This window comes from Piliocolobus tephrosceles, chromosome 11, assembly GCF_002776525.5.
Source record: "Piliocolobus tephrosceles isolate RC106 chromosome 11, ASM277652v3, whole genome shotgun sequence".
In the NCBI taxonomy this organism is placed as follows: domain Eukaryota; kingdom Metazoa; phylum Chordata; class Mammalia; order Primates; family Cercopithecidae; genus Piliocolobus; species Piliocolobus tephrosceles.
The window spans coordinates 9,840,337-9,867,101 of NC_045444.1; the positions used below are offsets into that span (position 1 = coordinate 9,840,337).

General features: G+C 60.9%; 3 protein-coding genes across 5 annotated transcripts in view; 2 read left to right on the top strand and 1 right to left on the bottom strand.

The window, feature by feature from the left end:
• The window catches only part of MYO7B (myosin VIIB), an 81,439-nt gene extending 76,909 nt beyond the window's left edge, over positions 1-4,530 (top strand). The window contains exons 40-48 of the mRNA XM_023225610.1: positions 93-198; positions 993-1,106; positions 1,419-1,506; positions 1,951-2,057; positions 2,552-2,737; positions 3,040-3,156; positions 3,377-3,460; positions 3,611-3,730; positions 4,134-4,530. Of these exons, the coding sequence (XP_023081378.1) occupies positions 93-198; positions 993-1,106; positions 1,419-1,506; positions 1,951-2,057; positions 2,552-2,737; positions 3,040-3,156; positions 3,377-3,460; positions 3,611-3,730; positions 4,134-4,235 (1,024 nt within the window). The 3' untranslated portion in view covers positions 4,236-4,530. The remainder of the gene's footprint in view (positions 1-92; positions 199-992; positions 1,107-1,418; positions 1,507-1,950; positions 2,058-2,551; positions 2,738-3,039; positions 3,157-3,376; positions 3,461-3,610; positions 3,731-4,133) is intronic.
• Positions 4,531-5,213: 683 nt separating this feature from the next.
• The window catches only part of LIMS2 (LIM zinc finger domain containing 2), a 36,304-nt gene continuing 14,752 nt past the window's right edge, over positions 5,214-26,765 (bottom strand). For both annotated transcript variants that reach the window (XM_023225601.3, XM_023225602.1), the window contains exons 2-10: positions 23,857-24,016; positions 21,269-21,335; positions 20,859-20,979; positions 9,580-9,729; positions 8,706-8,856; positions 7,589-7,681; positions 6,950-6,998; positions 6,751-6,826; positions 5,214-6,151 (exon numbers count right to left, since the gene is read on the bottom strand). In XM_023225601.3, the coding sequence (XP_023081369.1) occupies positions 6,004-6,151; positions 6,751-6,826; positions 6,950-6,998; positions 7,589-7,681; positions 8,706-8,856; positions 9,580-9,729; positions 20,859-20,979; positions 21,269-21,335; positions 23,857-24,016 (1,015 nt within the window). In that variant the 3' untranslated portion in view covers positions 5,214-6,003. The remainder of the gene's footprint in view (positions 6,152-6,750; positions 6,827-6,949; positions 6,999-7,588; positions 7,682-8,705; positions 8,857-9,579; positions 9,730-20,858; positions 20,980-21,268; positions 21,336-23,856; positions 24,017-26,765) is intronic.
• On the top strand, positions 15,583-19,066 carry GPR17 (G protein-coupled receptor 17). 2 transcript variants are annotated; one of them, XM_023225600.1, is made up of 2 exons: positions 16,434-16,497; positions 17,152-18,203. In XM_023225600.1, the coding sequence occupies exons 1-2, from the start codon at positions 16,434-16,436 to the stop codon at positions 18,201-18,203; spliced, it is 1,116 nt and encodes a 371-aa protein (XP_023081368.1). The 2 variants fall into 2 exon arrangements, with proteins under 2 accessions (XP_026311859.1, XP_023081368.1); XM_026456074.1 differs by having other exon boundaries at positions 15,583-19,066.

Here is a 26,765-nt window from a genome sequence, read left to right on the forward strand (position 1 = left end):
TCTGGCACATGGTTTAGGGCCCGCGTTGGGGTTGGGGCATGGGTGAGGATGAGGGTGGGGGTGGCACCTGCAACACGCACCGTTCCCCTCAGGACAGGGCCCCGGAAGCAGCCCCCGCACCAGGTGGAGGTGGAGGCCGCGGAGCAGAACATCTCCCGCATCTGCCACAAGGTCTACTTCCCCAATGACACCAGCGAGGTGAGGCCCTGCTCTGGCCTGCACGGCAAATTTCAGGCCTCCGAAGGCCATGGGGCACCCTCCCTCCTGGCCCAGCCTGCTCCTTGGGAACCCCGGAGAGCCTTTTCTAGGGCTGTCCCATCCTCACCAGTCTCCTGCCCCTCCCCATGGGACGCAGGCCCTGCCTGCCCTTTGGAAGTCAGGCCAGTCCCAAGGTATGAGTTGGGGGATCCAGGCCCGGGACACAGGAGAGAGGACAGGGGTGGGCAGCAAGGGTGAGTCCCAGGGCCTGGGGGCTCCTAGGGGCTTCTGAGCAGCTGGGGTGCGGGAGAGCAGGTGTCCCCACTGTGTGTGCCTTGTGCACAGAGCCTGCATGGCTGCTGGGGGAAAAGGGGACAGGTGGAAGACCACCAGGACCCAGCCGTGACACAGGCCTTCACCAGGGGCAGCAAAGAGAAGCCGGCTGAGAGGCCAAGGTGGGCAGTGTCGCCTCACGCCCTCTCCAACAGCAGGGTGGTCTTTTTGGTCTTGGGGACCTTCAGGTCCCGGTAACAGGAAGTTCCCACGGTCTGGCTGCTGGGCTCTGAAGGCAAGTCACAAGGCCAGGCCTCCAGGGCCCCAGGGCAACGAATGCTGGGACTAAACAATGTGAGCCGCTGGCCAGGGTTCTGGAAGGGAGGCTTGTTCTGCTCAGGGCAGACCACATCCAACCCAGGTTTCATGAAGGAGCAAAGGTGCCAGGCTAGGAAGGCTCATCCTGGGCTGTGCTGGCCCCTAGCCAGGCCCCGGGCCTCACCAGCCGCCTCTCTGTCCAGATGCTGGAGGTGGTTGCCAACACACGGGTGCGGGATGTGTGTGACAGCATTGCCACCAGGCTACAGCTGGCTTCCTGGGAGGGCTGCAGTCTCTTCATCAAGATTGCAGACAAGGTGGGCTGGTCTGGGCTGGGGCTGGGCAGATGGTGGGCGGGCGGTGAGCGGGATCCTAGGTGCTGCCTCGTGGGGGCCTCGGCCTGCCAGGGGCACCCATGCTGGACCAGGCTGCACAGCCAGGGCTGCTGGGATGGAGGTAGGTGGGGTCCCGGAGCACAGCCAGCTCCACATGCCGAAAGCCCACGCACAGCCGACTCCAGCGCAGCGCCCAGGCCGTAGGTGGCCAGTGGACCAGAGCCCGGCAGGGCCCTCTCAGGAGGACAGTCCTCTGGAAGCCACCCGCTGTCCCTGCACCTTCCCCTTCCCCAGGTCATCAGCCAGAAGGAGGGAGACTTCTTCTTCGATTCCCTCAGGCAGGTGTCTGACTGGGTAAAGAAGAACAAGCCCCAGAAAGAAGGTGAGGAGGCCTCTGTGGAGCTGGGCGAGGGTGCGGCTGGGTGGGGTGAGGGGGCACCGTTGGCCTCCGTGTGGCCCATGCCCATTCATCCATCCATTCCTTTCCGTGTCCCTGGGTTGTGGGGACAACCAGGCCCTGGGGCCCAGCGGTGAGGGCCTCCCAGTTCAGGCAGGAACCGGTGGCTGCACCACGGGGTGATGAAGGATGCCCCAGGGCTGAGGGGCATGACCCCCATGGGCTGGGGGTGGGAGTCCAGGAACACTCCTGGAGAAGGCAGCCTCTACACTCCTCTTGGAGGCTGAGGAAAACGTGGGGGACTGGGGAGGAAGAAGGGTGGAGGCTTTCCAGGCAGGGAGGTGGCAGGCGCAGTGTGGGGGTACCAGGGGGTCAGGGCTGGTGCATCTGCTGGGCCAGGCTTGGTGCCCACTGCTGGCCCTCGCCCAGGGGCCCCCGTGACACTCTCCTACCAGGTGTACTTCATGCGGAAATTGTGGCTCAACATCACTCCGGGGAAGGATGTGAATGCGGACACCATACTCCACTACCACCAGGTACTGGGCAGGCTGCCCTGGTGGGCATTGGGGCCACCCCCATCCTCCCACACCTGTTCTGAGGCTGTAGCAGCCAGCAGGCCAGGGCAGGACCAGCCTCAGCCCTGGGTGCCAGCCCATGTGGTAGGCAGGCCAAGCCCCTGAGGGCTCTGGAACCAGGAGCAGAGGGCAACAGTGTTTGGGGACAGTGACTCCACTGGCACCTGCAGCATGACTTGGGGAGGGTGGGACAGAGGGTCCTGTGGCCCGTGGAACAGTGGCCACGGCCTGCAGGGCCAACCACATGGGTGGAGCAAGGCCATCACCTCCACGCAGATGTCAGGGGGCCCTGCCCTGACTCAGGGTCATTCCCCTGGCCTGAAGCTCTACCCTGCTCAGTCCGTCCTGGATGGGGTGGGCTAAGCCCCAGGTCCCCACCATCTGGGCGGGAAAGAGGTTGGGGGCATGCGGGCCGCGGCCGGAGACCCAGCATGCCCAGTGTGTCCACCACCCAGGAGCTGCCCAAGTACCTGCGCGGGTTCCACAAGTGTTCGCGGGAGGACGCCATCCACCTGGCGGGCCTCATCTACAAGGCCCAGTTCAACAACGACCGGTCCCAGCTGGCTAGTGTCCCCAAGATCCTGAGGGAACTGGTGCCCAAGGACCTCACACGCCTGATGTCCTCGGAGGAGTGGAAAAAGGTCCCTCAGGGGGCTGGGGAAGGGTTCTTGGGCTGCTGCTCCTCCCTGGGCTCCTGCCCCAGTGCCATGCCCTGCCTGGGCTCCAAGACCACATGGGTGCACACGGGTGGCGTGGAGGGTGGGCTGGCTCTGCACACACCACGCCTTCTCACGCTGTCCACAGCACCACCGAGACTCTGTCCCACGCCGCATTCCTCCCCTCCCCTCCCCGCTGTACTGGCCTGGGGCAGGCAGGTGCTGCCCCCACCAGGGCTTTGCGGGGCCTCAGCACCCAGGCCCTTACTGGCCCTCCTGTTCCCCAGAGCATCCTTCTGGCCTATGACAAGCACAAGGACAAGACAGTGGAGGAGGCCAAGGTGGCCTTCCTGAAGTGGATCTGCCGCTGGCCCACCTTCGGGTCTGCCTTCTTCGAGGTGAAGGTAGACCTTGCCCCACGCCCGGGCCTCCTGCCCAAGCAGGTTCTGCTCAGCTCTGCCCCAGCAGGCCCAGCATCAACCAGCACACATCTTGGGTGGGACTGGCCACGAGGCTGGAGGGCGTGGGCGTGTGTGTGTATGTGCACGTGGCCTAGGTGAGCTCCTGGGAGCTGCAGCCTGGCCGCCTGGGCTGGACGATGACCGCTGTGTCCCTCCCTCCCAGCAAACCTCAGAGCCCTCCTACCCGGACATCCTCCTCATCGCCATCAACCGACATGGGGTTCTGCTCATCCACCCCAAGACCAAGGTAGCTGCTGGGGGCCACCAAGTCCAGGGACCCGTGCAGGGGGGGCTGCAGTCACCTCTGCGGTGTGTCCTGCCTCTCTCCTGTCCCCTAACACACACACAGCCCACGGGCTCTGGAGGCACCCTGCCCACCCACCCTCTGTGCCCCCAGGACCTGCTCACCACCTATCCCTTCGCCAAGATCTCCAGCTGGAGCAGCGGCAGCACCTACTTCCACATGGTGCTGGGGAGCCTGGGCCGTGGCAGCCGCCTGCTGTGCGAGACCTCCCTGGTGAGCTCTGGTCCCTTCTCCCAGCCAGGATGCACAGGATGGAGCGGCTGGAGACGGTTCCCCACCCTCACCCCTTTCAAGTGGCTCATTAAGAGGGCTCAGTCACAGGGCCCAGGCGGGGGGGGCCAGCAGACCTGGAGGGGGACTAGGTGCATCCCCAGGACCAGCAGCCAAGGTGGCAAGGCCAGGCAGGAGCCCCCGCACCCTTGGTCCGTTCTGAGGAGGGAGGGAGACCTAGCCCCAGCAGGGCAGGCAGAAATGTCAGTGCCAACGGCAGGAGCCCGCCTGCCCTTTCTCCACGCCCTGCACCGCTGGGTGCTGAGGAAGAGAAGGTGGTCCGAGTCCAGGACCCCCACCTGCCCTCTGCACCCACAGCCTCTGACCCACCCTGTCCCCTGTCCAGGGCTACAAGATGGACGACCTACTGACCTCATATGTGCAGCAGCTCCTGAGTGCCATGAACAAGCAGTGGGGCTCCAAGGCCCCAGCCCTGGCCAGTACCTAGCAGCGGATGCTGGCGTGTCTGCTCAGGCACCCTCCCAACCTCCAGCCTGGCAGCACCTTTCCAGGCCCTCTCAGCCCAGGGCCTGTCCTCAGCAGGCAGCCTTCCATGCTGCCCTCCATACAAGCCCACTCAGCCCCGCAGGTGGCCCTCTTCTGTCCTGGGCACTGCATATGGAGGTAAAAAGACCCAGAGTGGGTCAGGAGTCTCGGACCCCCAGGCTGTTGGTGGATGGCTGAGAGGACCCCGCCGCAACCCCACCCCACCAGAATGTCCAGTAAAAATCCCTGGAGCAGGAGAAGCGAGTGTGTCTGAGGGAGCAGGGTGTGGCACGAGGTGGACATGGGGCCTGGCAGGCTCTGGCCCGGAGAGCCGCAGAAAAAGCAAAATGCCTTGCGACTTTCCCAGGGAACTGGGAGGGCGGCTGCATTCTCCAGGAATGACTTCATCCCTCCCTCTTTCTGCTTCCTTCCTCCCCCTCCCTTCCTTCCTTCCTGTTTCTCAGACTGGGGAGGGACACTCATGGGAGAGTCCTCCTCCCAGGCCCCTCCTCACACCTTCTGTTGTCCCCGCCCCCGCCTGCCGCCCGGGGCACGCACGCAGGAGCCCGGGATGGAGGTGCGGCTCTTTGGCTGCTGGCTTCGTGCTAAGGCCAGCTTGTGCCCAGTGGCCAGAGCTGGATATAGCACCTTGGAGGCCTGGATTCCCCCACCTCCCTAGCATGTCCTGTCCCTTCCCCCCCCCCCCCCCCCGCAACTCTGCCCACTGGGACAGCTTATGTGGACCTGGCCACCCAAGCTTGTGAGGTCCTGGCAGGGCTAGTTTTCAACCCCTTATGGCAGCCTGGCCTGGGATAGTGGCTAGGGCCCCCTGAACGCGTGCGTGTCTGTCTGTCCCTGTTCAACTGCCCCAGCAGCAGTGTGTCCATAGCCGCTGCCATCCCCTCCACTCCCAACCCCTGCCACAAACCACGCCGGCTGCTGTGGTCGTGTGAACAAGCCTTCATTGTGCAAGCGTGAGCCCAGCACCGGGTCTGCGCTGGCCGCAGAGGAAGCGTCCTCCCTGGAGGGGGTAACAAGCCACCTCTGACCCCACCACCTCCTGGGCCCTGGCCCAAGCCAAAGGCTCAACACGAGCCCCAAGGTCGGTAGGGGGGTGGCCAAGGTGGGATTCCAGGAAGGACTTCCGAGGGATGGAGGTGGGTTCTGTCCCTCCAGGGAGCTTGTGGGTGTGGACAGCAGGACTTGCTGGCTCAGTGTGGGCACAGGGACACTGTGCCGCTGGTTGAATGAGTGGTGAGGGATTGCAGGTGGCTCCTAGAGGCCTCCGTCTGCATAGCCCTGGCCCTGTGGCTCCAGCAGGCTGCCCTGGCTGTGGGTGGCCCAGGAGCCCCATGCACTTAGTGGGGCTGCTCTGGGGCAGGGGCTGTCACAGGACAGCACGAGCCACCTGGGGAGGGCCAGGCGGGGAACTGTGGTGCAATTTGCCCGTCCCTGGAGGTCGGTGGGCACAGGCGGACGTGGCTGTCAGACGTGGGGTCACAGGCTCCCACTCCCTAGCTCCTGCCTCCTCACAGAGAGAAGCCACAGCCAAGGAGAGGAGAGGCCTGGGGAAGGCAGAGAGGAGCGAACAGGAAGGGAGGAGGCAAGGAGGAATGAGAAGGGGAGGGTGAGGTGCGGAGGGCGCAGGTGGACGGGGCTGAGGGGGCCGAGCACGGACGGCGGGAGGGGAGAAGGCGGAGGTGCCGAGCGGCGGCCGCGCGAGAGGGCCTTCAGGCAGAGTTGAGGTCCGCGGCCTTGGGCTGGGCCTTGCGGGAGGTCAGCTCTGACAGCTTCTTCAGCCGCTTCTTCAGCTCCAGCGGGAACTTCTCGTAGCACCTCTTACACACGGGCTTCATGTCGAACTCCACAAACTTGTTCCTGGGGAGGAAGCCGGGCTATCAGCAGAGCCCCACGCCCACCCCTTTAAACCCAGACAGGTGACCGTGGCGTGGGCTTCCCCCAACCCCCAGCCTCTCCTAGCCAGCAGGCCAGGCCCTAGGGTGGCCTGACCAGAGAGCATAGGGATGAGAAGGCCCTTGAGGCTTCCCTTCCCTCCCAGAGGCTTCTCAGGTTCTGACCCCCCAGAACCCTCTACGCCTCCCCACGGCCCTTGGAAACCTGGACGCCATTTCTCCTCTCCCAACTCCAGCCATCTCATACCCCTTGAGGCTTCCTGGATGAGCAGCTGACACTGCTGCTTTTGCAGATGCTGTTCCCTGGGCTGGAACGCCCTTCCCTCCCCAGAGTCCAGGGTTCTGGCAGGTGTGTTGGAGGCACGAGTGTTCCTCCTCCTCTCACCGTACCCTGGACCCCCTGGACCTGCCCCCATCTCACTGGGCGGTATGGGGCCGGAATGCCCCTTGTCCCCACCATAGCCCCAGGCCAGACCCAGCTGGTGTGCAGGAGGGCTGCTAAGAGGAAGGACCCGCAGGAGCCCCCTCCACCCTGAGCCCCATCCCACGATCACAGGGACTCACTTCAGGGTGAGCTTGCTGTTGCAGGTGGAGCAGGAGAAGCAGCCCACACACCAGGCCTTGTTGAGGGCCGACACCACTGTGAGGGAAGCGTGCGACTCATCAGGGCTGTCTGGGCTGCCACAGCCCAGCTGGGCTCACAGCTGCAGCACCCAGGCCCCAGGAGAGCAGGTGGGGTGGGGGAGGGAACACAGGGCCTCACCATCGCCTTCGATCACATGGCTGCAGTTGTAGCAGACGTCCCCGAAGAGCTGTGGGCCGAGCAGGCTGTCAGAGCGGCTGCAGACTGTCACACCCTAGCCCAGGGCCATCATGCAGCCGGCCTGGCCCTCCCAACACGGCCCCTCTCAGGCATCTCCCAGGCCCTGCCTCCCAGGGCCCAGCTGCAAGGCTGGGTTGAGGGCACTGCAACCCATTAGAACCACCCCCCCACCGCCCCGGGAAGGACAGCAGGCCGGGACATTGCTCCCTAGAAGTCCCCTTTGCTCTGGCTGCTGCTGCTGTCCTGCGAGGAGGTGGGCCCAGGTGGTGACCGCGTCCCATCAGCGCCCCCGCCTTCTGTACCAGAGCGAGGGAGGGAGGGGGTTGCTGGCACTACCAGCCCCATGTGCCCAGGACCTCATACCAGCCCCAGAACATTCTTCAAAGGAAGACACTGAGGCTGAGAGAGCTGCCTGGGTCTCGAGACCCCAGGCCAGGAATCAGGGCTGAGGGTGCAGGCCTGGGCTCAGCACCTGGCAGAGCTCCTGAGGGGGTGTCCACAGCCTCCCCTGCTCACCGCAGCTCTCCTGGCCACCCCCCCTCCAGATCTGCGTCCCTCAGGGCTCTGCACCGGGCTCACCTGGTTGTAGTGAGTCTCACAGTAGGCCAGGCCCTTCTTCTCATAGTGCCGGTGCCCCAGAAATGGCTTCTCACACTTGGCGCAGACAAAGTGCTGCGAGGACAGAGGGCGGGCCAGGCGGCATCAGGGCTAGAGCGGTGACCCCAAGGGACAGTGGTAACCCGGGGACAACAGTGACCCCAGGAGCCATTGGTGACTCCAGGGGACAGCAGTGGCAGAAGGGGACAGGAAGCAGAGTCTGGGCAGGGGAGGCCTTTCAGGATTCACAATTCAGGGCTGACGCCTCTGTGAACGCCCTGGGGTCAGCAGACCCCACCCCTCCTCTAAGACACCGATGGGAACCTTGCGAGTCGCCATCCCCTCCCAGTCTGGCCTCCCGTTCAGCAGCCTCAGCCCCAGGAGTCAGGCGCCAGCCCCGTGCTGTGGCATGGTGGGCCCTCGCTGGCAGAGGCAGCCCAGCCTGTCCACGTGGGGCCTCTGCAGGCACCCCCTGCAAGCCTGGGGTCACTGAGCAGCACCTTGCATTCCCCCAGGGATCTGCCTGTGAGGATGAGGGCTGGGGGCTGTGTCAGGGCAGGATGGCATGGCCCAGCTGCCACCCAACACACAGCTTCTGGACACGGCGCTGGCCAGGTCATCGGGGAAGGTGGTGGGCTTGCTGATCCCAGTGTACCCATGAGAACGTGAGAGCCCACCACCCAGCGGGGGCACTCCAGGTGACCCAGTGCTCACACCTGAGGAACTCTTCAACTCTGTGTTTGCACAGGGCTGTCCACATAGTGGGTTCTGTCAACCACCGCCCCCAGGGCACCCTGGGCAAACTGCCCCCAAGGTTTTCTCCTGACCTTGGAGTCTCTTAGAATGCCAGCAGCGGGAAGAGGAGAGGTGGGCACAGCTACCCCACCATGTGTGTGCACTTGGGTCTCCTGGCCCTCGTGGGCAGGCTGGTGTCCCTGGCTGAGCACGGGGTGGGGGGGCAGTACCCCAGAGGAAGGGCCTCGCCGGGAGCCAGCCACGCAGCCTGGGCTGGGGGTGTGGAGGGGCTTCAGGGCTCTCACCGTGACCCTGAGCTGGGGCACCCCCAACCTGAGGCCACGTGCCCGCCAGCCTGGCTCACCTCCACGTGCCACTGCTTGCCCAGCGCGTTGACCACTCGGCCCTCAATGGGCCGGCGGCAGGCACCGCAGATGGGGACGCCCATCTTGTCATGGCAGGGCAGGCAGTAGAGCTCGCCCTTCAGCTCACGGGCCTCAGCCGTCAGCTCCTTCCTGGAAGACAGCGTGCAGCCCCCAGGTGCCGTCCATGCTCTTCTGCAGGGTCATGCCCGCAGCGCCTCTACCCCAGGGCGCGGCTCCCCGAGGGGCCCATTGTGTCCCTGCAGAGCTGAGGCGGCAGCTCCCTCTGATCTCGGCTCTTTGAAGACTTCCTGTGCCCCAGACAGGCCCTGGAGCACACACTCCCCGCACAGCCCAGAAGAGTAGCCTGTGCTCTGCACCCAGGCCTCTGAGAAGCAGGTCTGTTCTCGGGCCCCCCTCCTCCTCCAAGCCAGACTGGGTGTCTGGATCGGCAGGGAGAGGACTGGAGTGGACAGTGGGGGTGGGTGAGGACAGGCGCTGAGGGGCTGCCTGTGCAACTCCTGTCTCTAACACCAGCACCAAGCCCACTCCCGGTCTCTTGCTCCGCCCCTCTACCCCTCGGTCCCTTCTGCTGCTCCACCTCAACTCTCGCCTGCAGTCTGGGGCCGGCCCGCCTGCCTCCGGAGTCTCAAGTGCCCCCCGAACCAAGCCCTGGAGAGAGAAGCTTCCTGCCATGGCTGCTTCCCGGCCCCTGGCCCATTTCTGCCCTGCGGCCCCCCTCTCGGGACCCCTCTCTCTGCCCACCCTGCTCACCTCTCCCGCCTCAACACTTCCCCAGGTGGAGGCCCCACCACCCTGGGCCAGCCCTGGCTGCCCCCCGCCCGCCCGCACTGCAGGGCCGGGCCGTGCACCTACCCACAGTGGGTGCAGTTGAAGTGGTCAGGGTGGTAGGCGTCGCTCCTGAACATGAGGGGCTGCTCGTCGATGACCAGGTGGCACCGCTGGCAGATGTACTTGCCCAGGCCCTTGGCCTTCTCACGGTTGTGGCAAGGCCGGCAGAGATGCCTGCGGGAGACGGGGGCATTAGGGGCAGACCCCCCCCCCCCACTGCCACACAGCCTGGCCACCTCCAGGAGAAGAGAGCCCGGACCCCTGCCACTTCGCTGAGCACCTGGGGGCTTCAAAGGGGCTCAGCCCAGGGCACAGAAAAGCAGGCTGCCCAGTCACAAGGCCCAGAGGGCCACAAGAGTGTCGTGGAAATGCGACCCACGCTTAGCAGGGAAGACGCCAGGACGCTCGAGTTCACTGCCTCTGGATCGTATTTTTTTTCCTCTTTCTGCTTTCTCTAAGCCTAGGGCGTGCTGCGGAATACAGTAGACACTTAATGGATATCTGCTGAAAACACGGTTTTATTTTCCCAATGTATTTAACACACACGAGATTGAGTGAGTGTCACCGCCCAGCAGAGTGGCCAGTGAGGGTCCCGGGAGGCCTCCTCACCCCCTTCCTTCAGGGTTTGCCAGATGAAGAAGGGCCCAAACTCGTACAGGCGATTTCTGTCTCCAAAGACAAGCACAGCTATGTCAGACGGAGGTCCCCAAACCCAGGAACTGTCATTACAGAGCCTTTTTGTGAAGACCTCAGAATAATTTCGATGCTGCTTGCTGTGTTGGACAACAGCTGTGTTCTCAACGAAGAGACAAATCAAGGTTTCTGTTTCCTTGGACCTCAAAGGTGGCAGGAATCTAGATTCAGAGTCCCCAGATAAAGATACACAGAGGCCCCAATCCAACACCCCTGGTCCCCATTCCCACCTGCCACCCAAATCTCTCTCTGGCGCTCCTGGTGCATCCAGGCCTCCCTTCCCAGGCTCCCCAGCCCCACGGGCCCTCTCCACCCCTCACCAGCCTCCACAGCTGCTGACGCTGTGCTGGCCCCTCTGACAGGCTGGTCAGGGAGGATACTGAAGAGATCCAATCTCAGACCCAAGATCCCCACCCAGGTTATGGTGGGCAGACCCCAGATGCCAGGGCCACCCAGTCAGCATCCCTCCCTGGACCCCAGGGCCTGCTACTCCATCCTGCACAGCACTGTGCTCCATCTGCCCTGGGGTATCTCATCAGCTGTGTGCAGGGCAAGGGGCCCAAGCAAAGGTCCAGCCTCCACCCGCTAAGCTGCTGACTGGCTCTCTGCCTCCCCAAGACCCCGTGTGCCCAGCAGGGGGCAGCAGCTCAGGGTCAGTTGATGGAATGCCTGGGTGAATGAATGTGCAAGAGAGGAACGGAGCCACAGTGGGCATCATCTCCCCTCCACACTGGCCAGGGCCCTGGCTCTTACGCCCCAGGAATGGGAAGCAGTTGTGGCCTGTGGCTTCAGTCTTCATCACCACAATCCCTGAAGTCCACCCTTGCCCAGACACCTGTGCCCCAGCCCCAAGCCCAGGCCACCTCCTCAGCAGGTCTGGGGCTGAGCTGCCCCACCTGGCGCCTATGGCGGCCAGCCCATGCATCCTGCAGTGCCTCTGTCCCAGACTCGGCCCCATGACCCCACTCCACATGCTGATGACTCCTCCAGAGCATCAGGACAACACTCAACCCACGAGGAATTACTTCTGTGTCAAAGATACAGAAATCAGCTCAACGCCTAAAAACTCCATCGCCACAGTCAATGCCCTTGAAGCCATCGACAGTCATCACCCCAATAACGGAAGCTCTGTGAGCCCAGAAATGCCCTGCTCAGGATGGTCAGCTTCAAGCCACCACCTTTCCAACCAGCCTGGGCCAATTCTTCCAGACAGCCACCTGCAGGCACAACAGGAAAGGGACCTGTGTCCTGGCTCAGGCACCTCACACCCGGCTGGCTCTCAGGCCAGACAGACTGGGAAGCCCATCTCTCTCGTAGGAAGTACAGATGGGAAACAGCTTCTCAACAGACCACATCACAGCACCAGATCTAAAGGTGACCTTCAGAATTATTTTTCAGGTTGAATTAGGATCGAATCTAAGAATTCTAAACTCAAAATGCAGCAGAAAAACAAAACACACACACACACGAAGCCTAAGTCCTGGAGGGACACGATCTTGGGTTCGAATCCTGGCTCTGTCGCTTCCTACTGTTGGCTGATGGGTGAGTTTCTTCATGTGTCTGAGCCTCAGTTTCCTTGTCTGTGAAATGGGGCAATAATCCCAGCTGCACAGGGTGACGTGAAGAGACAAATTTAAGATCCTGCCCCTTAAATGCTAGCCACATACATACAGTTTTCAGTGTTTAAACAACAAAACGTAAAGTCTTTTGAAACCAGGAAAGGTGATTTGGTTTCCTGTGTTGCTGGATGTATCATTTTTAGAAAGACAGAGAAACGAACTTTGTTCACTCAGTCTCAGAGGCGGCCGCTGGCAGCACTCAAAGGCACCGCAGCCCGGAGCCACCCCAGGGAGGAGCCCCGGGGCCAGCGGTCGGATTCACGGGCTCCCGTGCGAAGGGGAGCTGCACGGGCGGACACCCGGCCTCTGAGCTGAGCCGCATCCCCACGGGCAGGACAGCGCCCCATTATGAGGTGCCTGCAGCTGTGCCTCGCTCCAGATAAAGGCCATGATTTATTCGGCATGCCCAAATGGGGCCTCATTATACAGGGCAGGACACAAGGACCCTACAGCAAGTGTCCTCAAAGAGTCGCCTCTCACTCAGTGAGCAATACTCCTCGGCCTCCGTTCACAGGCCCCCTCCACCGTCTGCGGGTGCAGGCCTGAGAGCGCCGCCTGTTGCCATGGCAGCCGGCCCCTCCCTGCCCCCCATCAGTAGGAAATCATCCCCTTCTGAAACGTCCTGTTGTGTCCCTCAGCTCCAGCCTAAGCCCCCCAGCCAGCCCCCGCCTGCTCTGAGTCTCTGAGACAGTCACACACTCAGCCTCTGTGGCCAAGCTGGGGGCGGGGGGCACGGGCTAGGGACACACTAGAATATTCACGCTCTGGTGGCAGCAGCCGCAACCAGAGGAGCAGCCCGCCACACAAGGGACCCCTCAGGAATGAAGCAGCCTTTCAGGGCCAGAGGGGCTGTGGTCTCCCTCCTTCTCCTTAAATAGCCAGCGTTCCACCCACAGCGACACGGAGCCCTCTGCCACCGACACACACGGGCGGAGATCACCTGCTGCTCCACAGACCCCTGCCCCTTCCTCCTGGACCAGCAGCTAGAGGTAAGGGGCAGGCCGGGTGCGGCGGGCTGGGAGCCCAGGGCTAAGCAGAGGAAACACTCAGCGGGGAACCCTGCCCAGGGAGACAGGCAGCAGCCTGTCTCGTCCCATGTCTTTGGTGATGGTCTGACCTGTGCATTGAAGGCTGATCAGTCTGAATTCACAGCAGCCCACAAAGCGGTGTTTTGTCCCTCTGATGGGGGCTTGCAGAGGGGAAGTGGCTTGCCCGCAGTCCAGGCTGCAATGACAGCACCCCTGCCCCTAACCATTAGGCAGCCTTGACCCATACAGGAGCCAGATGCCTGGGAGAGGGTTCAGGCCAGGGATGGACTGGTGCTAATGCAAAGGCAACTGCCACCACCTGGCCATGGCTGCTGCTACCACAGGCCCTCCCTGAGGCCACGCATGCCCACCTGCCACATCCACAGAGGCCTAAGACCCGTCCTAGATGCTCAGCTCACCCACAACCATGCGACCCAACACTGCCCAGGCCCCGGCCCGTTCCACACCCCTTCCTCTTAGGAACACCCGCTCAGTGGCCATCTGAGCAGTGAGCCGTGAGGAACCAGTGAGTCTAGGCTGAAGTTCGTTTCTAAAGGGCAATGGAGAGTGAAGCGGGGCCCATCTCAGACCAAACTGCAACAACCAGTAACAGAACTCCTCAAACGAGGGACAGAAAGGGAGGAGAAACCTCAGCAAACCTGAAACAAACCAGGAAGCTGTTTAAGATGGAGTGAGTCTCAGTCCCAGAGAGAGCGAGGTGCATGCCCTTCGGCCGGGGCAGGAAGCAGAGGGCAGTGCCCAGGCTGAGACCCCTGGGCTGGAGGCAGGAGGCACCACAGGCCCACCTAGTGCCATGAGATATGCTACCCCTGCTGTCACTCAGGGCCCCAAGCCCAGTAACACTCTGCTGTCACTGTCTTGAAACTCTTCCTTTTTGAGCAAGGGGCTGCACATTCTCATTCCACACATGGGCCCCTAAAATTAGGGAGTGGTCCCAGGGCCAGGAGGAGGTGGTAAGCCTGGGAGACAACTCCATGGCAAGCTCTGAGACTGAGTCACACTCCCTGCCCTGGCCGAGGCGCCCTGGCAGTCTCCAGAGGCAAGGCAGTCCCTGGGGGCCCAGGGTTTCCCTGGTCTCACTTCCAGCTCCAGGACCAATGTCCCCTGGTCGAGTTAGCAGACACTCAGACACTAGGGCAAGTTAGCAGACACTCAGCCTTGATTCCCTAATCTGTAAAATGCGGCTAAAACTGGTTTGAGCTAGCACAGGCAGGCCCCCACCATGCCAGGCAGAGTGGTCAGTCGTATCTATGAGCTGCTCTCTCCTGGGGCCAGGTGATGCCTGCACAGTGGGGCACAGTACAGGCCCGAGGGACAGTCTAGGGTGGAGGGTACCCACCTTGGCCCCTTCCCGCCCCCAGGTTCTAACAAGGCCCCTCACTCACTGAGCCCCCTCTCCTCTTCCAGTCTCCAGGGCCTCCCCGCACACACCCCCTTCCTCTCCTGCCAACCTGAAAACAGCACACCTGTGTGCTCTTCCCATCTACCATGGGCTGTCCTCTCTGCTTGCCCATGCGCCTGCCCTGGAGCCCTGTTCCTCCAGTCTCTGGGTCCTCACCCCCAGCACATACAACACGACACCCTCAAAGTCACGGCCCCCCGGCCCCCGCCATCCCACTGGCACCTGCTCCCTGTCCTTCTCCTGCCTCACAGGCCCTGTGAAGGGCTGTGTCCCTCCCTCCTTTTACCTCTCCTCCACAGCCCCCTTCAGAGCCCTCAGCGCTTCCCCAGGGCTCCAGCCAAGCCTGTCTCCCTCCCCCGAGGATCACTCACCCCGCCTTCTTCGGCCCTCAGCTCTCCGCCCGCCCACACCGCACTGTGGTTTTAGCAGTCCTAGGGAAAGTGCCAGCCGAGACCATCCAGCCCAAGTCAGAGGACTGTGGAACCGGGATTCCTGGGGAATGGGGTCCCCGTGAGGAACTCCACATGGGACTAAGAACAGACCCTGTTCCTGGAAGTAGCAGGAAACCATCTCTGGTGTTAGAACTTCAGGCATCTTCAAACACTCTAAAGCCGGGGGCAATCTTTTCGGGTAGGGGAACCTGCCTAAAGAAATAGCTAAAAGGTAATATTATTAAGTAGTCGCCCTCCCCTTTGCTTGAGGACATTGATGGCCAGGTGCTTGGGCCAGCCCTCACCCTCCATGTGAGGGCCACAGCAGCTGGCCGCTCACTCTCCTGAAGGAAGGGTGCGGCCTGCCCTTCCCTGGGGCTAGGGCCCCCACCATGCCTGCTTCTCCTCCATGTGAGGATGGCTCCAGCCTCCTCCTCGAGGGGCTGCTGTGCCCATGAACAGTCACCATGCCCTCTCTGCCCCATGCCACCAGCATCCTGAGACAGCCCTGTGGAGTAAGAGGAGAGGAGCTGGGCGCAGTGATTCATGCCTGTAATCTGAACACTTTGGGAGGCCAAGGAGGGAGGATCACTTGAGCCCAGCAATTTGAGATCAGCCTGGGCAACATGGCAAAACCCCATCTCTACCAAAAAATTCAAAAATTAGCCAGGCGTGGTGGTGTGTGCCTGTGGTTCCAGCTACTCAGGAGGCTGAGGTGGGAGGATCACTTGAGCCCTGGAGGTTAAGGCTACAGTGAGTTGATTGCACCACTGCACTCCAGCCTGGGTGACAGAGCGGGCCCTGGGAAAAAAAAAAAGAAAAAGAAAAAAGAAAGAAAGAAAGGGAAGGAGGGGGGGAGGGAGGGAGGGAGGGAGGGAAACAGGCAGAGAGAAATGTGCAGAGTGAATTTGCTACAGGTAGGTCTCCAGCTGCTTGGCACATAGCCAGGCTCACCCAGGATAAGGACCCTGCCAGGTCTGTGGCTCGTGCCTCCTCCCCTCCTGCTGCCATCCTGCAATGGGCGCAGACAGGATGCCAGCTTCTCTTCTGCAAACCCCTCTCCAGCCTCTGCTTCAGCCTGACTGTGCAGGGTGGGGACTGTGGGGACTGGGAAGCCAGGTGCCCAGAGGAACCCCAGAAGCTGTGCCATCATCAGCATCTACCTGGCCAAAGCCCGCTGGTGACCCCAATTCAAAGGCAGGCCAGGCCCGCTGTCCTGCCCTGGATCTGAGCTGCTCTGGCCCCATCGCCTGCCCATACCCCCACTCGCAGGCCTAGGTTGGGGAGGCAGGGTGTTTGGGACCCTCACTCTCCTTCCTGAATCTTCTGAGTTGACTAAAAGCAAAACAGGAGTGGGTTTCTCTATCTGCTGAGGGTAGGGAGCACCCTAGCCAGACTCAGGGTGTACCGGATGGACATGACTTGTTACCTAGGCCTGCCACGGGGCTCTGCACTTGGCCTTCGAACGTGGGCAAGCCAGGGGGCCTCCAGGCCTCTCTGGGGCTGCAGATCTGACCTGCACAGCCTTGGCCAGTGTCTCTGAGTCTGGGTAAAATGGGTCTTCCCCTCCTGGAAGAGATGCTGCCCCCTGGTGGTGGATCTACTCTGGGAGAGAAAATACTCCCAGCTGGCCTGATGCCCAGGCACAGGCTTCTCCTAAACACAGGTCTCCCCACCTGTCAGGATGTCCAAACGGAGTTGGTGGGCTGGGTCCAGAAAGCCACCAAGAGAGACGCTGAAACACTCAGGCGGGTAAAAAGAGCAGACCTCTGACCTCCCAGGGCACAGTCCTTGCTGCCATCCTGGGGCATCCTCCTGCGAGTCAGGTGCCGGGGAAGCCATGGTCAGAGGCCAGCAGCGGAAGCAGAAAGTAGAGACCCCCCGGCCAGTGCACCTGTGGGCCGGCGGGTCAGGGAGGGTTCAGGCATTCAGGATGAGCAGAACTCACCTGCCAAAGCTGGGGCTGAGGAGGAGCTAGAATCCCAGAGACACAGTACCCCCACCCCTCACCACCCCTGTCACTCAGACATCACACTTCAGGGGCAGAACAGAAAACCCAGAGCCTCACCCAGGCAGAGCTCACATCCCATTCCCCGTCATGGTGCTGACCCCATCCTCCCAGCTCTGAGGAGCCTCAGATCTTCCGGGTGGCAGGGGTGCAGCTGCATAGTGGCGAAATTCCAAGTCCTGGCTCTGCGTTTGCCTTGTGCTGAAGTTCAGAATGCCTCTGACGCTCACGCACCCCAAATGGACACAGAGGTCCCCTCAGCAGCCCCGTGGGCAGTGCTGAGCTTGGAAGTGGGAGGTTCTGAAGGCATCGGAGGCCCGACTTCTGGACTTCGGAGAGCGTGAAGCTGCCTGGGTCGCAAGCTCATTGTGAACTGTTCGCTTGTTCCCTCCAGGCTCATACCCGGGCTCTGACTCCAGCCAAAGCATGAATGGCCTTGAAGTGGCCCCCCCAGGTCTGATCAGCAACTTCTCCCTGGCCACGGCAGAGCAATGTGGCCAGGAGACGCCACTGGAGAACATGCTATTCGCCTCCTTCTACCTCCTGGATTTTATCCTGGCTTTCGTTGGCAATACCCTGGCTCTGTGGCTTTTCATCCGAGACCACAAGTCCGGGACCCCAGCCAACGTGTTCCTGATGCATCTGGCCGTGGCCGACTTGTCGTGCGTGCTGGTCCTGCCCACCCGCCTGGTCTACCACTTCTCTGGGAACCACTGGCCGTTTGGAGAAATCGCATGCCGTCTCACCGGCTTCCTCTTCTACCTCAACATGTATGCCAGCATCTACTTCCTCACCTGCATCAGCGCCGACCGCTTCCTGGCCATCGTGCACCCGGTCAAGTCCCTCAAGCTCCGCAGGCCCCTCTACGCACACCTGGCCTGTGCCTTCCTGTGGGTGGTGGTGGCCGTGGCCATGGCCCCGCTGCTGGTGAGCCAGCAGACCGTGCAGACCAACCACACGGTGGTGTGCCTGCAGCTGTACCGGGAGAAGGCCTCCCACCATGCCCTGGTGTCCCTGGCCGTGGCCTTCACCTTCCCGTTCGTCACCACGGTCACCTGCTACCTGCTGATCATCCGCAGCCTGCGGCAGGGCCTGCGTGTGGAGAAGCGCCTCAAGAGCAAGGCGGTGCGCATGATCGCCATCGTGCTGGCCATCTTCCTGGTCTGCTTCGTGCCCTACCACGTCAACCGCTCCGTCTATGTGCTGCACTACCACAGCGGTGGGATCTCCTGTGCCACCCAGCGGCTCCTGGCCCTGGGAAACCGCATCACCTCCTGCCTCACCAGCCTCAACGGGGCGCTCGACCCCATCATGTATTTCTTTGTGGCTGAGAAGTTCCGCCACGCCCTGTGCAACTTGCTCTGTGGCAAAAGGCTCAAGGGCCCGCCCCCCAGCTTCGAAGGGAAAACCAACGAAAGCTCGCTGAGTGCCAAGTCAGAGTTGTGAGCGGGGGGCGCTGTCCAGGCCGAGCGCAGACTGTTTAGGACTCAGCAGACTCAGCAAGAGGCATCTGCCATTTCCCCAGCCACCTCCCCAGCAGGCAACCTGAAATCTCAGCAGATGGCCACCGTTCCTCTAGACCGCCTAGTCTCAATCCCTGGAAAGGGAGAACTGACGAAGGGGATCCATCGGCCACCCCTCTGCCGGGGCTTGTGATGCTTACAACAGCTCCTAGACACTCAACGACGTCATCCGCGGCCAGGAGAGAAGAGGCCGGAAGAACAACCCCTGAACAATGGACGCCTTTCTTTCCCACTAGGCTCCCAGCCTCCTTCCTGCTACAGAATCGCTCAGCAACCAGGCTCTGCAGAAAGACCCGGAAGGCAGGCAGAAGAGGGACCTGGGAGTCCTGGTGGGGGCAGGGAGGGAGCCTCAATATTCCTTTGCAGTACAAGGTACCCTGAATCCCCTCTGTGGTGTCTCTGCCAGACACACACTGCCTCAGCTGAAGGGACACAGGCCACACATTTCAGGCTGGTTGCCAGGGGACCTCAGCACTCACGGCCTGCAGGGACTGAGCACAGCTCTGGATTCTGGATCTCTCCTGCTGTAACCCCACACACAGGCTTGCAACCCCCAGAGCTCTTTGGCAGGCTCCCGGGCCTCCCAGTCCTGGACAAGCAAGTCCTGTGTAGTCATGGGAGCTCAGCTCAGGCCAGGGCTGCGCTGTGCACCTGCCTCCCACTGACCCAGACCCCCTTCCTCCAGAGGCCTCTCTGCCTGAGCTATTTCCCTTGTTCACGTGCAGGTATTTCCCTAACATGTCCTTTGTATTTGTTTGTACAGACCACAAACACAACTGTAGCTTTAAGACTACGCAGGTTATTGTGTTTGGTCAACATGAAGGGTTTCCCAGAACTTCTCTCTTTGACCCAGGAATGGCGAAGTGGTGGCACAGTGGCAGAGGCAGCCTCGTGGGCTGTCTCGCTGGGGTCTGGCAGCTCACAGCACGTCTGCCCAGATTCTGAGGTTCTGCACTGTGGGGCTGGGAGGGCCAAGCAGGGGCCCTCATTCTTCACCATAGCTGTCGCCCTGCCCCGTCCTTACGGCAATATGCTTCTGTAGCACGTCTGACTTTCCAAAACACTTCCAGCATCTTTCAGATTTCCCCAACCAGCCCTTGGGGCAGTGGCCCTGTGCAAACCTTGCCTCAGGAAGGAGACTGGGCTCGCCGCACACACCATTGGCGACATTGCTGGTCAGCATGAGCCCCTGGTGCTGTCCCTCGGCCCCTGCACTGCACCGTCTGCCCCCTCAGCCTTTCATTTAGACAACCTGCTCCATGCCAGGCACCGCCTAGCTCCGAGGACAGTGGGCTGGACGCCAGGCACCAGGCCATGTGCCTCTCTCGTGGGCAGCGCATGGACAAGAGCTTGGTAGTGTCGGGGAAGCATCTCGGAGGAGCTGCGGGAGGGAGCAGAGTGCCCGGACAGAGAGGGTGTGGCAGGGGAGGCACGGCTGGGGCCTCGGAGGGCGGCGCTGCCTCTCACTGACACAGGGTGCATGCAGAGGCAGCCTTGGTGGTTGGTGGAGGAGAATCCCAAACTGCTTGTGCCCCATTGCGTTTGGGATGCCTGGTGGACACCAAGTGAAGGTGGCATGTGGGCAGCTGAGGACAGCGAGAGAGAGGCCCAAAGTGGAGCCCAGAATTGTCCAGACACACGAGCCATGTAGGGCTCTAGGATTCTGTCTGCAAGGGCAGCCATGAGGGCCGGGCACGGAGTCCCAGAGAACCCCCCATGGAGAGACTGGGAGGAAGGTGGTTCACAGGAGGGAGTGAGCAGGTGCCGCTGTGGGGGCGGGCAGAACCACAGGAACTCAGGGTCCCGGGTGCCAGAAGAGGGGCATTTCTGCACCTCAGCAGCTGTGGTGAGAGCTGCTGAGGGGTCAAGAGGAGGTGTGGGTGCCTGGGTAGATGAGACCAGGGTAGCACACACGAGGGGAGGCAGGTGTGCTGGGAGAGGCTGCGGAGGAAGGCCAGGCAGTGTTTTTAACCCAGCTCCCCAGCCCGGTCCTTCAGAAAGGACGAGAGAGTGGCATGGAGAAGGGAGCCCTGGAGAAACTGTGGGAATGAACAGGGCTCAGACAGAGGCGGGGCTGCACGGGATCGCAGAGCTAGGGCCAGGGGAGGTGGGAGACAAGGCCACCTGCTATGGAGACAGTGCTCAGGGAGGGAGAACGAGAGACCAAGGCTTCACAGGAGGTGGGAACTTCTGGAGTACCCATGAGGTCTGTGGCCCTGAATTTAAGAGTAAATGTGGGCATTTCCCTCCAGCCACACTGAGCTGCGCAGGTACAGGCAGGGGAAGCTGGACAGGTGGGGTCAGCAGGCGGGGTGGCCGGGGGGGTGGGGGACTGTGGGGATTTCTCATGGCTCCCGAGAGGCTGCCAGGAGCATGCTGAGCATGGGGCCCCACAAACTGGGAGCTGGACTGTCTGCCCCGAGGTGAACCGGAGGGAGGGCAGCCACGTCAGTACAGGCTGCAGCACCGGGACCCTGCTGGGCCCTCAGCAAGTGGGTAGCACACGGGAGGGGTGGGCAGGTGTGCTGGGAAGGGCTGTGGCCAGTCCTCTCTGGCCCGATGTGGCCACCTCACCTACCTGCCGGCATTCTTCACGAAGCCCAGATCAGCCAGCTCCACATCACACAGCTCACAGCGGAAGCAGCCCGGGTGCCAGTTATTGTTCATGGCCTTGATGACGCGGCCAATGATGAACTCGCCTGGAAAAGGACAGGTCCCTGCTGGCCATGGGGTATGTGCCCGTCCCCTCTTCGGACCCTCCAAAGCCCCGTCCACCTAACACTCCACCTGCTCTCTGCCTGGCCCATGGGTTCCCTCGTGAGATGGTGGTGCCTGTAGGGGGCCTGAGGGCTGCCGCTCAGAGAGGCAAGGTGGGCAGTTAGGGAAGAGCTAGGCCAGTTCTGTGTGCCCCTTTGGGCCCCCGCCTCCCCACCCCACCTGCTGCCCACTTCCCAGGCAGCCCAGGATGTGCACTGTCACCAGCCTTACCGCAGGATCCGCAGCACGGAGCAAACAGCATTTGGAAGTCGTGTTCACAGTACTTCCGGCCTTCAAACTGCAAAGAGGTCACAGAGAGAGGACAAGCAAACCACCTATCATCCCCACCAGCCGCCCAGGCCCTTGTCAGGTCAGGACCTGACAGCAGGGGATGAGGCACTGAGACAGGCGCATGCCGGGCTGAGGCTTGAGCAGCGGGTCCCAGGCCTGGCCAGCAGAGGACACTGGCCCTTTCCTTTTGGGGTGGTGGGGTGCAAAGGGAGGGGCCCCTGTGGAAGCTGGAAAGGTCAGCAAAGCCACTTGTCAAAGGGCTGCTGGTGTCTACTGAGGATCTGGACCCTGTGGGTCCGGAGAACAGGCTGGGGGCGAGGGGGTTTTATGCCAGGAGGGATGAGATCCACTTTGAAGTGTAGTGCCACTTGGCCCTATTTCCTATACCTTCTTTGTGGGAGTAGTCCAGCTTCCCCAGAGGCCATGAAGACCCAGGGACAGGAGACAGAAGGAAGGGAATGCAGGAAGGACCTGGGCACGGGGGAGTGGGGGGAGCTCAGGGCTGAGGCCAGCAGGAGCCGGCGTGCACACCCTCCAGGCGGCAGCTGCCAGCGAGGGCCCCTGTGCTGGCCTCAAGTGGGACCAAAGCCTGCCTCTGCTTTCCTCTCTTTTAACAATCGTATTTTCTATTTTTTAATTTGGTTTTTCCCCGTTCTCTAAAATGAGTGTCTTACTAGACTGAACTGGATACAGCCCTACCCAGGGACCTGTAGAGGCAGGAAGGGCTTAAACTCTTTCAGCAACGAAAATCATCTGGCCACCTACTGTGTGACAGGCTTTGTTCTGGGCACATGGCCACCCCTCCCAGAGTTTTGCCCACCCCTCTTGCTGCCTCTACACTTAGCCAGCATTTCTCAGGAGGCTGAAGGCACCGTGAGGAACAGCGGCTCCTGCTCTGCCAGGCGGACCACATGCCCCACATCCATCCACCAGCCAATCCCATCAGCTCTACCTCGAAACAGAGCCAGCATCTGAACCCTGGCCACCACCGCCACCACCACCACCAGTGGCGTGCTGGTAAATGTTGAACAGCCAGCTCTCTGGAGCACAGAGGCAGGCCCTGCTGTGGGGCGTTTGCCAATGTCCATGGTGTGAATATTCCCGTCATGGCCAACTTACGGTTGCCGACAGGACATCAATGTGGACTTGAGGGGAGGTGTGCGTGGCCACACCAGCACAATGAACAGAAATAACCCCAGCAGCATAGACAATAGTCAAGTGGAACAAACTCATTAGCAAGTGGTACGCTTTGAGTATTTGTTACCTCTGTTAATAAAATTGTATCCCATTGTATGTTTATGTAATTTAATTTTTAAATAATAACTTTGTTGCATAACCAGCTTGCAAGGCTGTTGATGATTTAACGACTGATTTTGTAAGCTGGTGTAAGGCCCCTTCACTTTCATCTGGGTGACTGTACTAATTCAGCTCCTGGTCCTGCCGGCCTCCCAGCCCAGCCTCTGTTCCGGCCCCGCCTTATACCCTCCCATCAGCGGCCAGAAGCCTCTTTTTTCTTTTTTATTTAGATAGAGTCTTGCTCTGTCACCCAGGCTGGAGTGCAATGGCACGATCTCGGCTCACTGCAAATCTCGAGCCGAGATCACTCGAACCTCCCAGGTTCAAGTGATTCTCCTGCCTCAGCCTCCTGAGTAGCTGGGATTACAGGCACCTGCCACTATGCCAGGCTAATTTTTTGTATTTTTAGTACAGACAGGGTTTCACCATGTTGGTCAGGCTGGTCTTGAACTCCTGACCTCAGGTGATTCACCCGCCTCTGCCTCCCAAAGTGCTGGGATTACAGGCATGAGTCACAGTGCCTGACCAGGGCACCTTTTCAAATGTCAGCACACAGTGTGACTCCTCTGCTTCACACCCCGAGGTGGCTCCTGTCTATGGCTCTGTGGAGGCCCATGGGGCCAAACAAAATCCACCTCCCTGTCCTCAGCGCCTGGCCTTCTTCCTCTCATGCCCTTGACTTCCATCACACCAGCCTTCCTACTGCTCTCCATACACCGCATGTTCTCCCACCACGGGTCTGTGCATGTGCTGTGCCCTCTGCCCAGTGCTCTTCCTGCAGAGGTGTGTGTGGCTCCCTCCCCTCAGGTCTGCCCAAACCTCACCTTCCCTGAGCACCACCCCACCCCACCCCACCCTACCCTACCCTGTGAGCCCTGACCCCCAGGGCATCAGCACCAGCTGGTGGGCCGTGCGGTTGCTGTGCTCACTGTCTGGTCCCCACGGAGGGCAAGCATCACCAGGGCAGGCTCTTCCTGCCCCCAGGGCCTGCCCAGCATCTGCCCAGAGGAGGCTGGTGAAAGGTGGCTCTCCGTTAGCACCCAGAGCATCCAGGGTGCTGTTCACATCTCACAGGGGAAGGTTGGGCTGGTGCAGGAGCTCAAGCCTGGTTCTGGGCTGGCTCAAGACCCGGCCCTGTCACCAGTCAGGACCACTGCATGGAGCCCAGCCCACCCATTCCTTGAGGACAGACTCTGAGCTGGGTCTGAGCAGGCCCTCAGTAGTGTCCTCACCTCATAGAAGAGCCCCTCGGGGAAGGGCCGGAAGCACTGGGCACACACGAAGCAGTGCTCATGGTACAGCTCCCCGTTGCTGTTGACGATGCGCTCAGCGGGGGCGAAGCGGGCCTGGCAACGCTGGCACACGGCATTGGCCAAGGCGTCCGACATGTTGCTGGGGGCGGGAGACAGGAGGGGTGAGTCAGAGCTGGTCAGGGGCACGGACGGGGCACATGCAGAGGCCTGCGCCCAACAGACACACCTCATATTAAAAAGTGAAGACGCTCTACGGGATCAGGAAAATCGCTCTAACCCAGGGTCCAGGCTGCTCAGTGCTTGCAGTGCCCACCCCTTGGGGTGTCAGGGGCCCAGTCAACTCCCACTTGGGCTGCTATTACCACTTCTTCAGGGACCACAGAGTCTCACGCACAGAACACCACCCAGCACAGCTGAGTGGCTCTGTATTTGCAGGCTTATTTAATCCCCAAGGCAATCCTGTAGCTACTATTATTATGGCCTCTTCCAGAGGAGGGACCAAAGCCTCAGAGAGGTTGAGTGACTTGCCCAAGCTCACACAACAGAGCGGGGTAAACACCTGAACCCAGACTGCTCAGTCTTCCATGGTTCCATCCTCTGCACCATGAGTTAGTTTCAAACCAACTGCCTCCAATAAACACATTACCACCCAACCACGGAAAAGGCAAGGGGGTAGCCGGGTGCAGTGGCTCAAGCCTGTCATCCAGAGCACTGTGGGAGGCCAAAGTGGGCGGATCCCTTGAGCCCAGGAGTTTGAGACCTGCTGGGCAATATGGCAAGACCCCATCTCTAATAAAAACACACACAAAAAAACAAAAAAATTAGCCAGGTGTGGTGGTGCAAGCCTGTAGATCCAGCCCCACTCTGGAGGCTGAGGCGGAAGGATGGCTTGAGCCTGGGAGGCTGAGGCTGCAATGAGCTGTGACCATGCCACTGCACTCCAACCTGGGTGACAGAGCGAGACCCTGTCTCAAAAAAAACAAACAAACAAACAAAAGGCAAGAGTATGAATCTTTGAGACAAGACGGGAGTGCGGTGAGGGGAGCAAAGCTCATCCAGACAGGCTGGGCACTGCCTGTCCCCAGAGTCAGCGGTGGGTTTCCTTCTGGGAGGGGTGAAATGCAAACTACAGGGGAAAAGCCCACAGTGAGCCAGGCCCACAGTCATTCCAGCCCCAGAGTCCTTCAGCACGGCCAGGAGGGGTCTTTTAGACTCAAAAACATGGTAAGGATGTAGTCCTGAACACCCAGCTGCCTCTACAGCCTTCAGAGAACCAGATACCCAACACCTTTTGCTAGGAAGGGAGAACATGGGTTCTGTCTCAAGTGTCAACTCCCGTGGATTCCTGGAAGGCTGGGCAGAGAGGGATCGTCAGGCTTGCAGGGGAGTGATGCAATCAGCTGGTAACGTTCGCCTGGCTGCAGCTGTGGTGTGGCAGGATGGGAGTGCAGTGCCTTTGGGAACACCTCTCCACCTGCCCTCCTCCCGGGATGAATCCCACCCAGCAGTCACTCGCTGCCGCAGCATCACGAGAGAAACGCCTGGTGAGGGAGGCTCCTGTCGGCCTGTTCTGCAGCCTGCGATCTGCGCAGGGCCAGCCAGAAGAGTGTCAGCCACAGAGAAGAGGGGCCTTAGACAGGATGAGCCCAGGGTTGGAGGACAGGGCTGCGCTCAGGGACTGGGCATGGGCTGTGGGCAGAGGGTCTCACAGGAGGCTGCTGCCATATGGAGATGGGCTGGAAACTGGGAAGGGGAACCCAGGCTGATGTCTCTTTCTTCTCTGCTTAGGGCCCCATGTGGCGGAGGCTGGCTGGAAGGCCGTTCAGCCAGGCTTTCTGGGCATGCTGGGCTTCCATCCACCTTGGCCTGCCCCTGGGATGCTTAGGAGACCAAAGCCACCATGCGAGCCCACATTCAGGCCAGAGGGGCAAGGAAGCAGAGATGGTGGCAACAAGAGTTAGAAAGAACCCAAGAAGAAAGGAGGCCTCGGCACCCAGCGGCTGCTCCTCCGTCCTCCGAGCTCCCTGCTGGTCTTCACAGGGCAGGCCAGGCAGGCCACCAGGGCGGAGCCTGGCCGCCCCAAGCCACCCTGGAGGGCTGGGCTGGGCTTCACTAGGATAGGCTTGGTTTCCTTCCCGGAGAACACTGTGAACCTCCTCTCCCGAAACACACACCCAAGATGACAGGGAGGACGTTCCAGTGCCTGACCATGAGCGAGACCTTGGGAGTCTTAAGAGAAGTGGGAAATCAACAGGAAATCCCATGCCTCCGGGCCTGGAATTCCTCACTCCAAGGACCCAGAAAATGAAGCCAAATTAAAGACTTCCAGCCCCAGCCTTTCAGATTCCGCCTTAAAGCCAGACCTCTAAACCCCAGTGACTGAGCACACACCCCTCGCACCCCTTCCAGGCTCCTGTTCTCTGCCCCAGGGGCTGCTGTTCAGGGCCTGCACCCACAGGCCTGCCCCCTCTGGCTTCCAGGTGGGCTGACCCTACTCCCACGAGCCAGGTGCTGCTGGGACACAGGCCTCTCCTTGTGGTTACCAGCCCTCCTGCACCCCTAGCCCAGCTGCTTCACCACCCTTCCTCCCTCCCCGTTTTATAAACAGACCCTCAGTTAGCACTCCCCAGCTACCATCCTTCCCACTGAGAGGTGAAGCCGGCTGGGCTTCTGGGTCTGGCGGGGACTTGGAGAACTTTTCTGTCTAGCTAAGGATTGTAAATGCACCAATCAGTGCTCTGTGTCTACCTAAAGGTTTGTAAACACACCCACCAGCACTCAGTAAAAACTGACCACGCTCTATAAAACAGACCAATCAGCACTCTGTAAAACAGACCAATCAGCTCTCTGTAAAACGGACCAATCAGCTCTCTGTAAAACGGACCAAT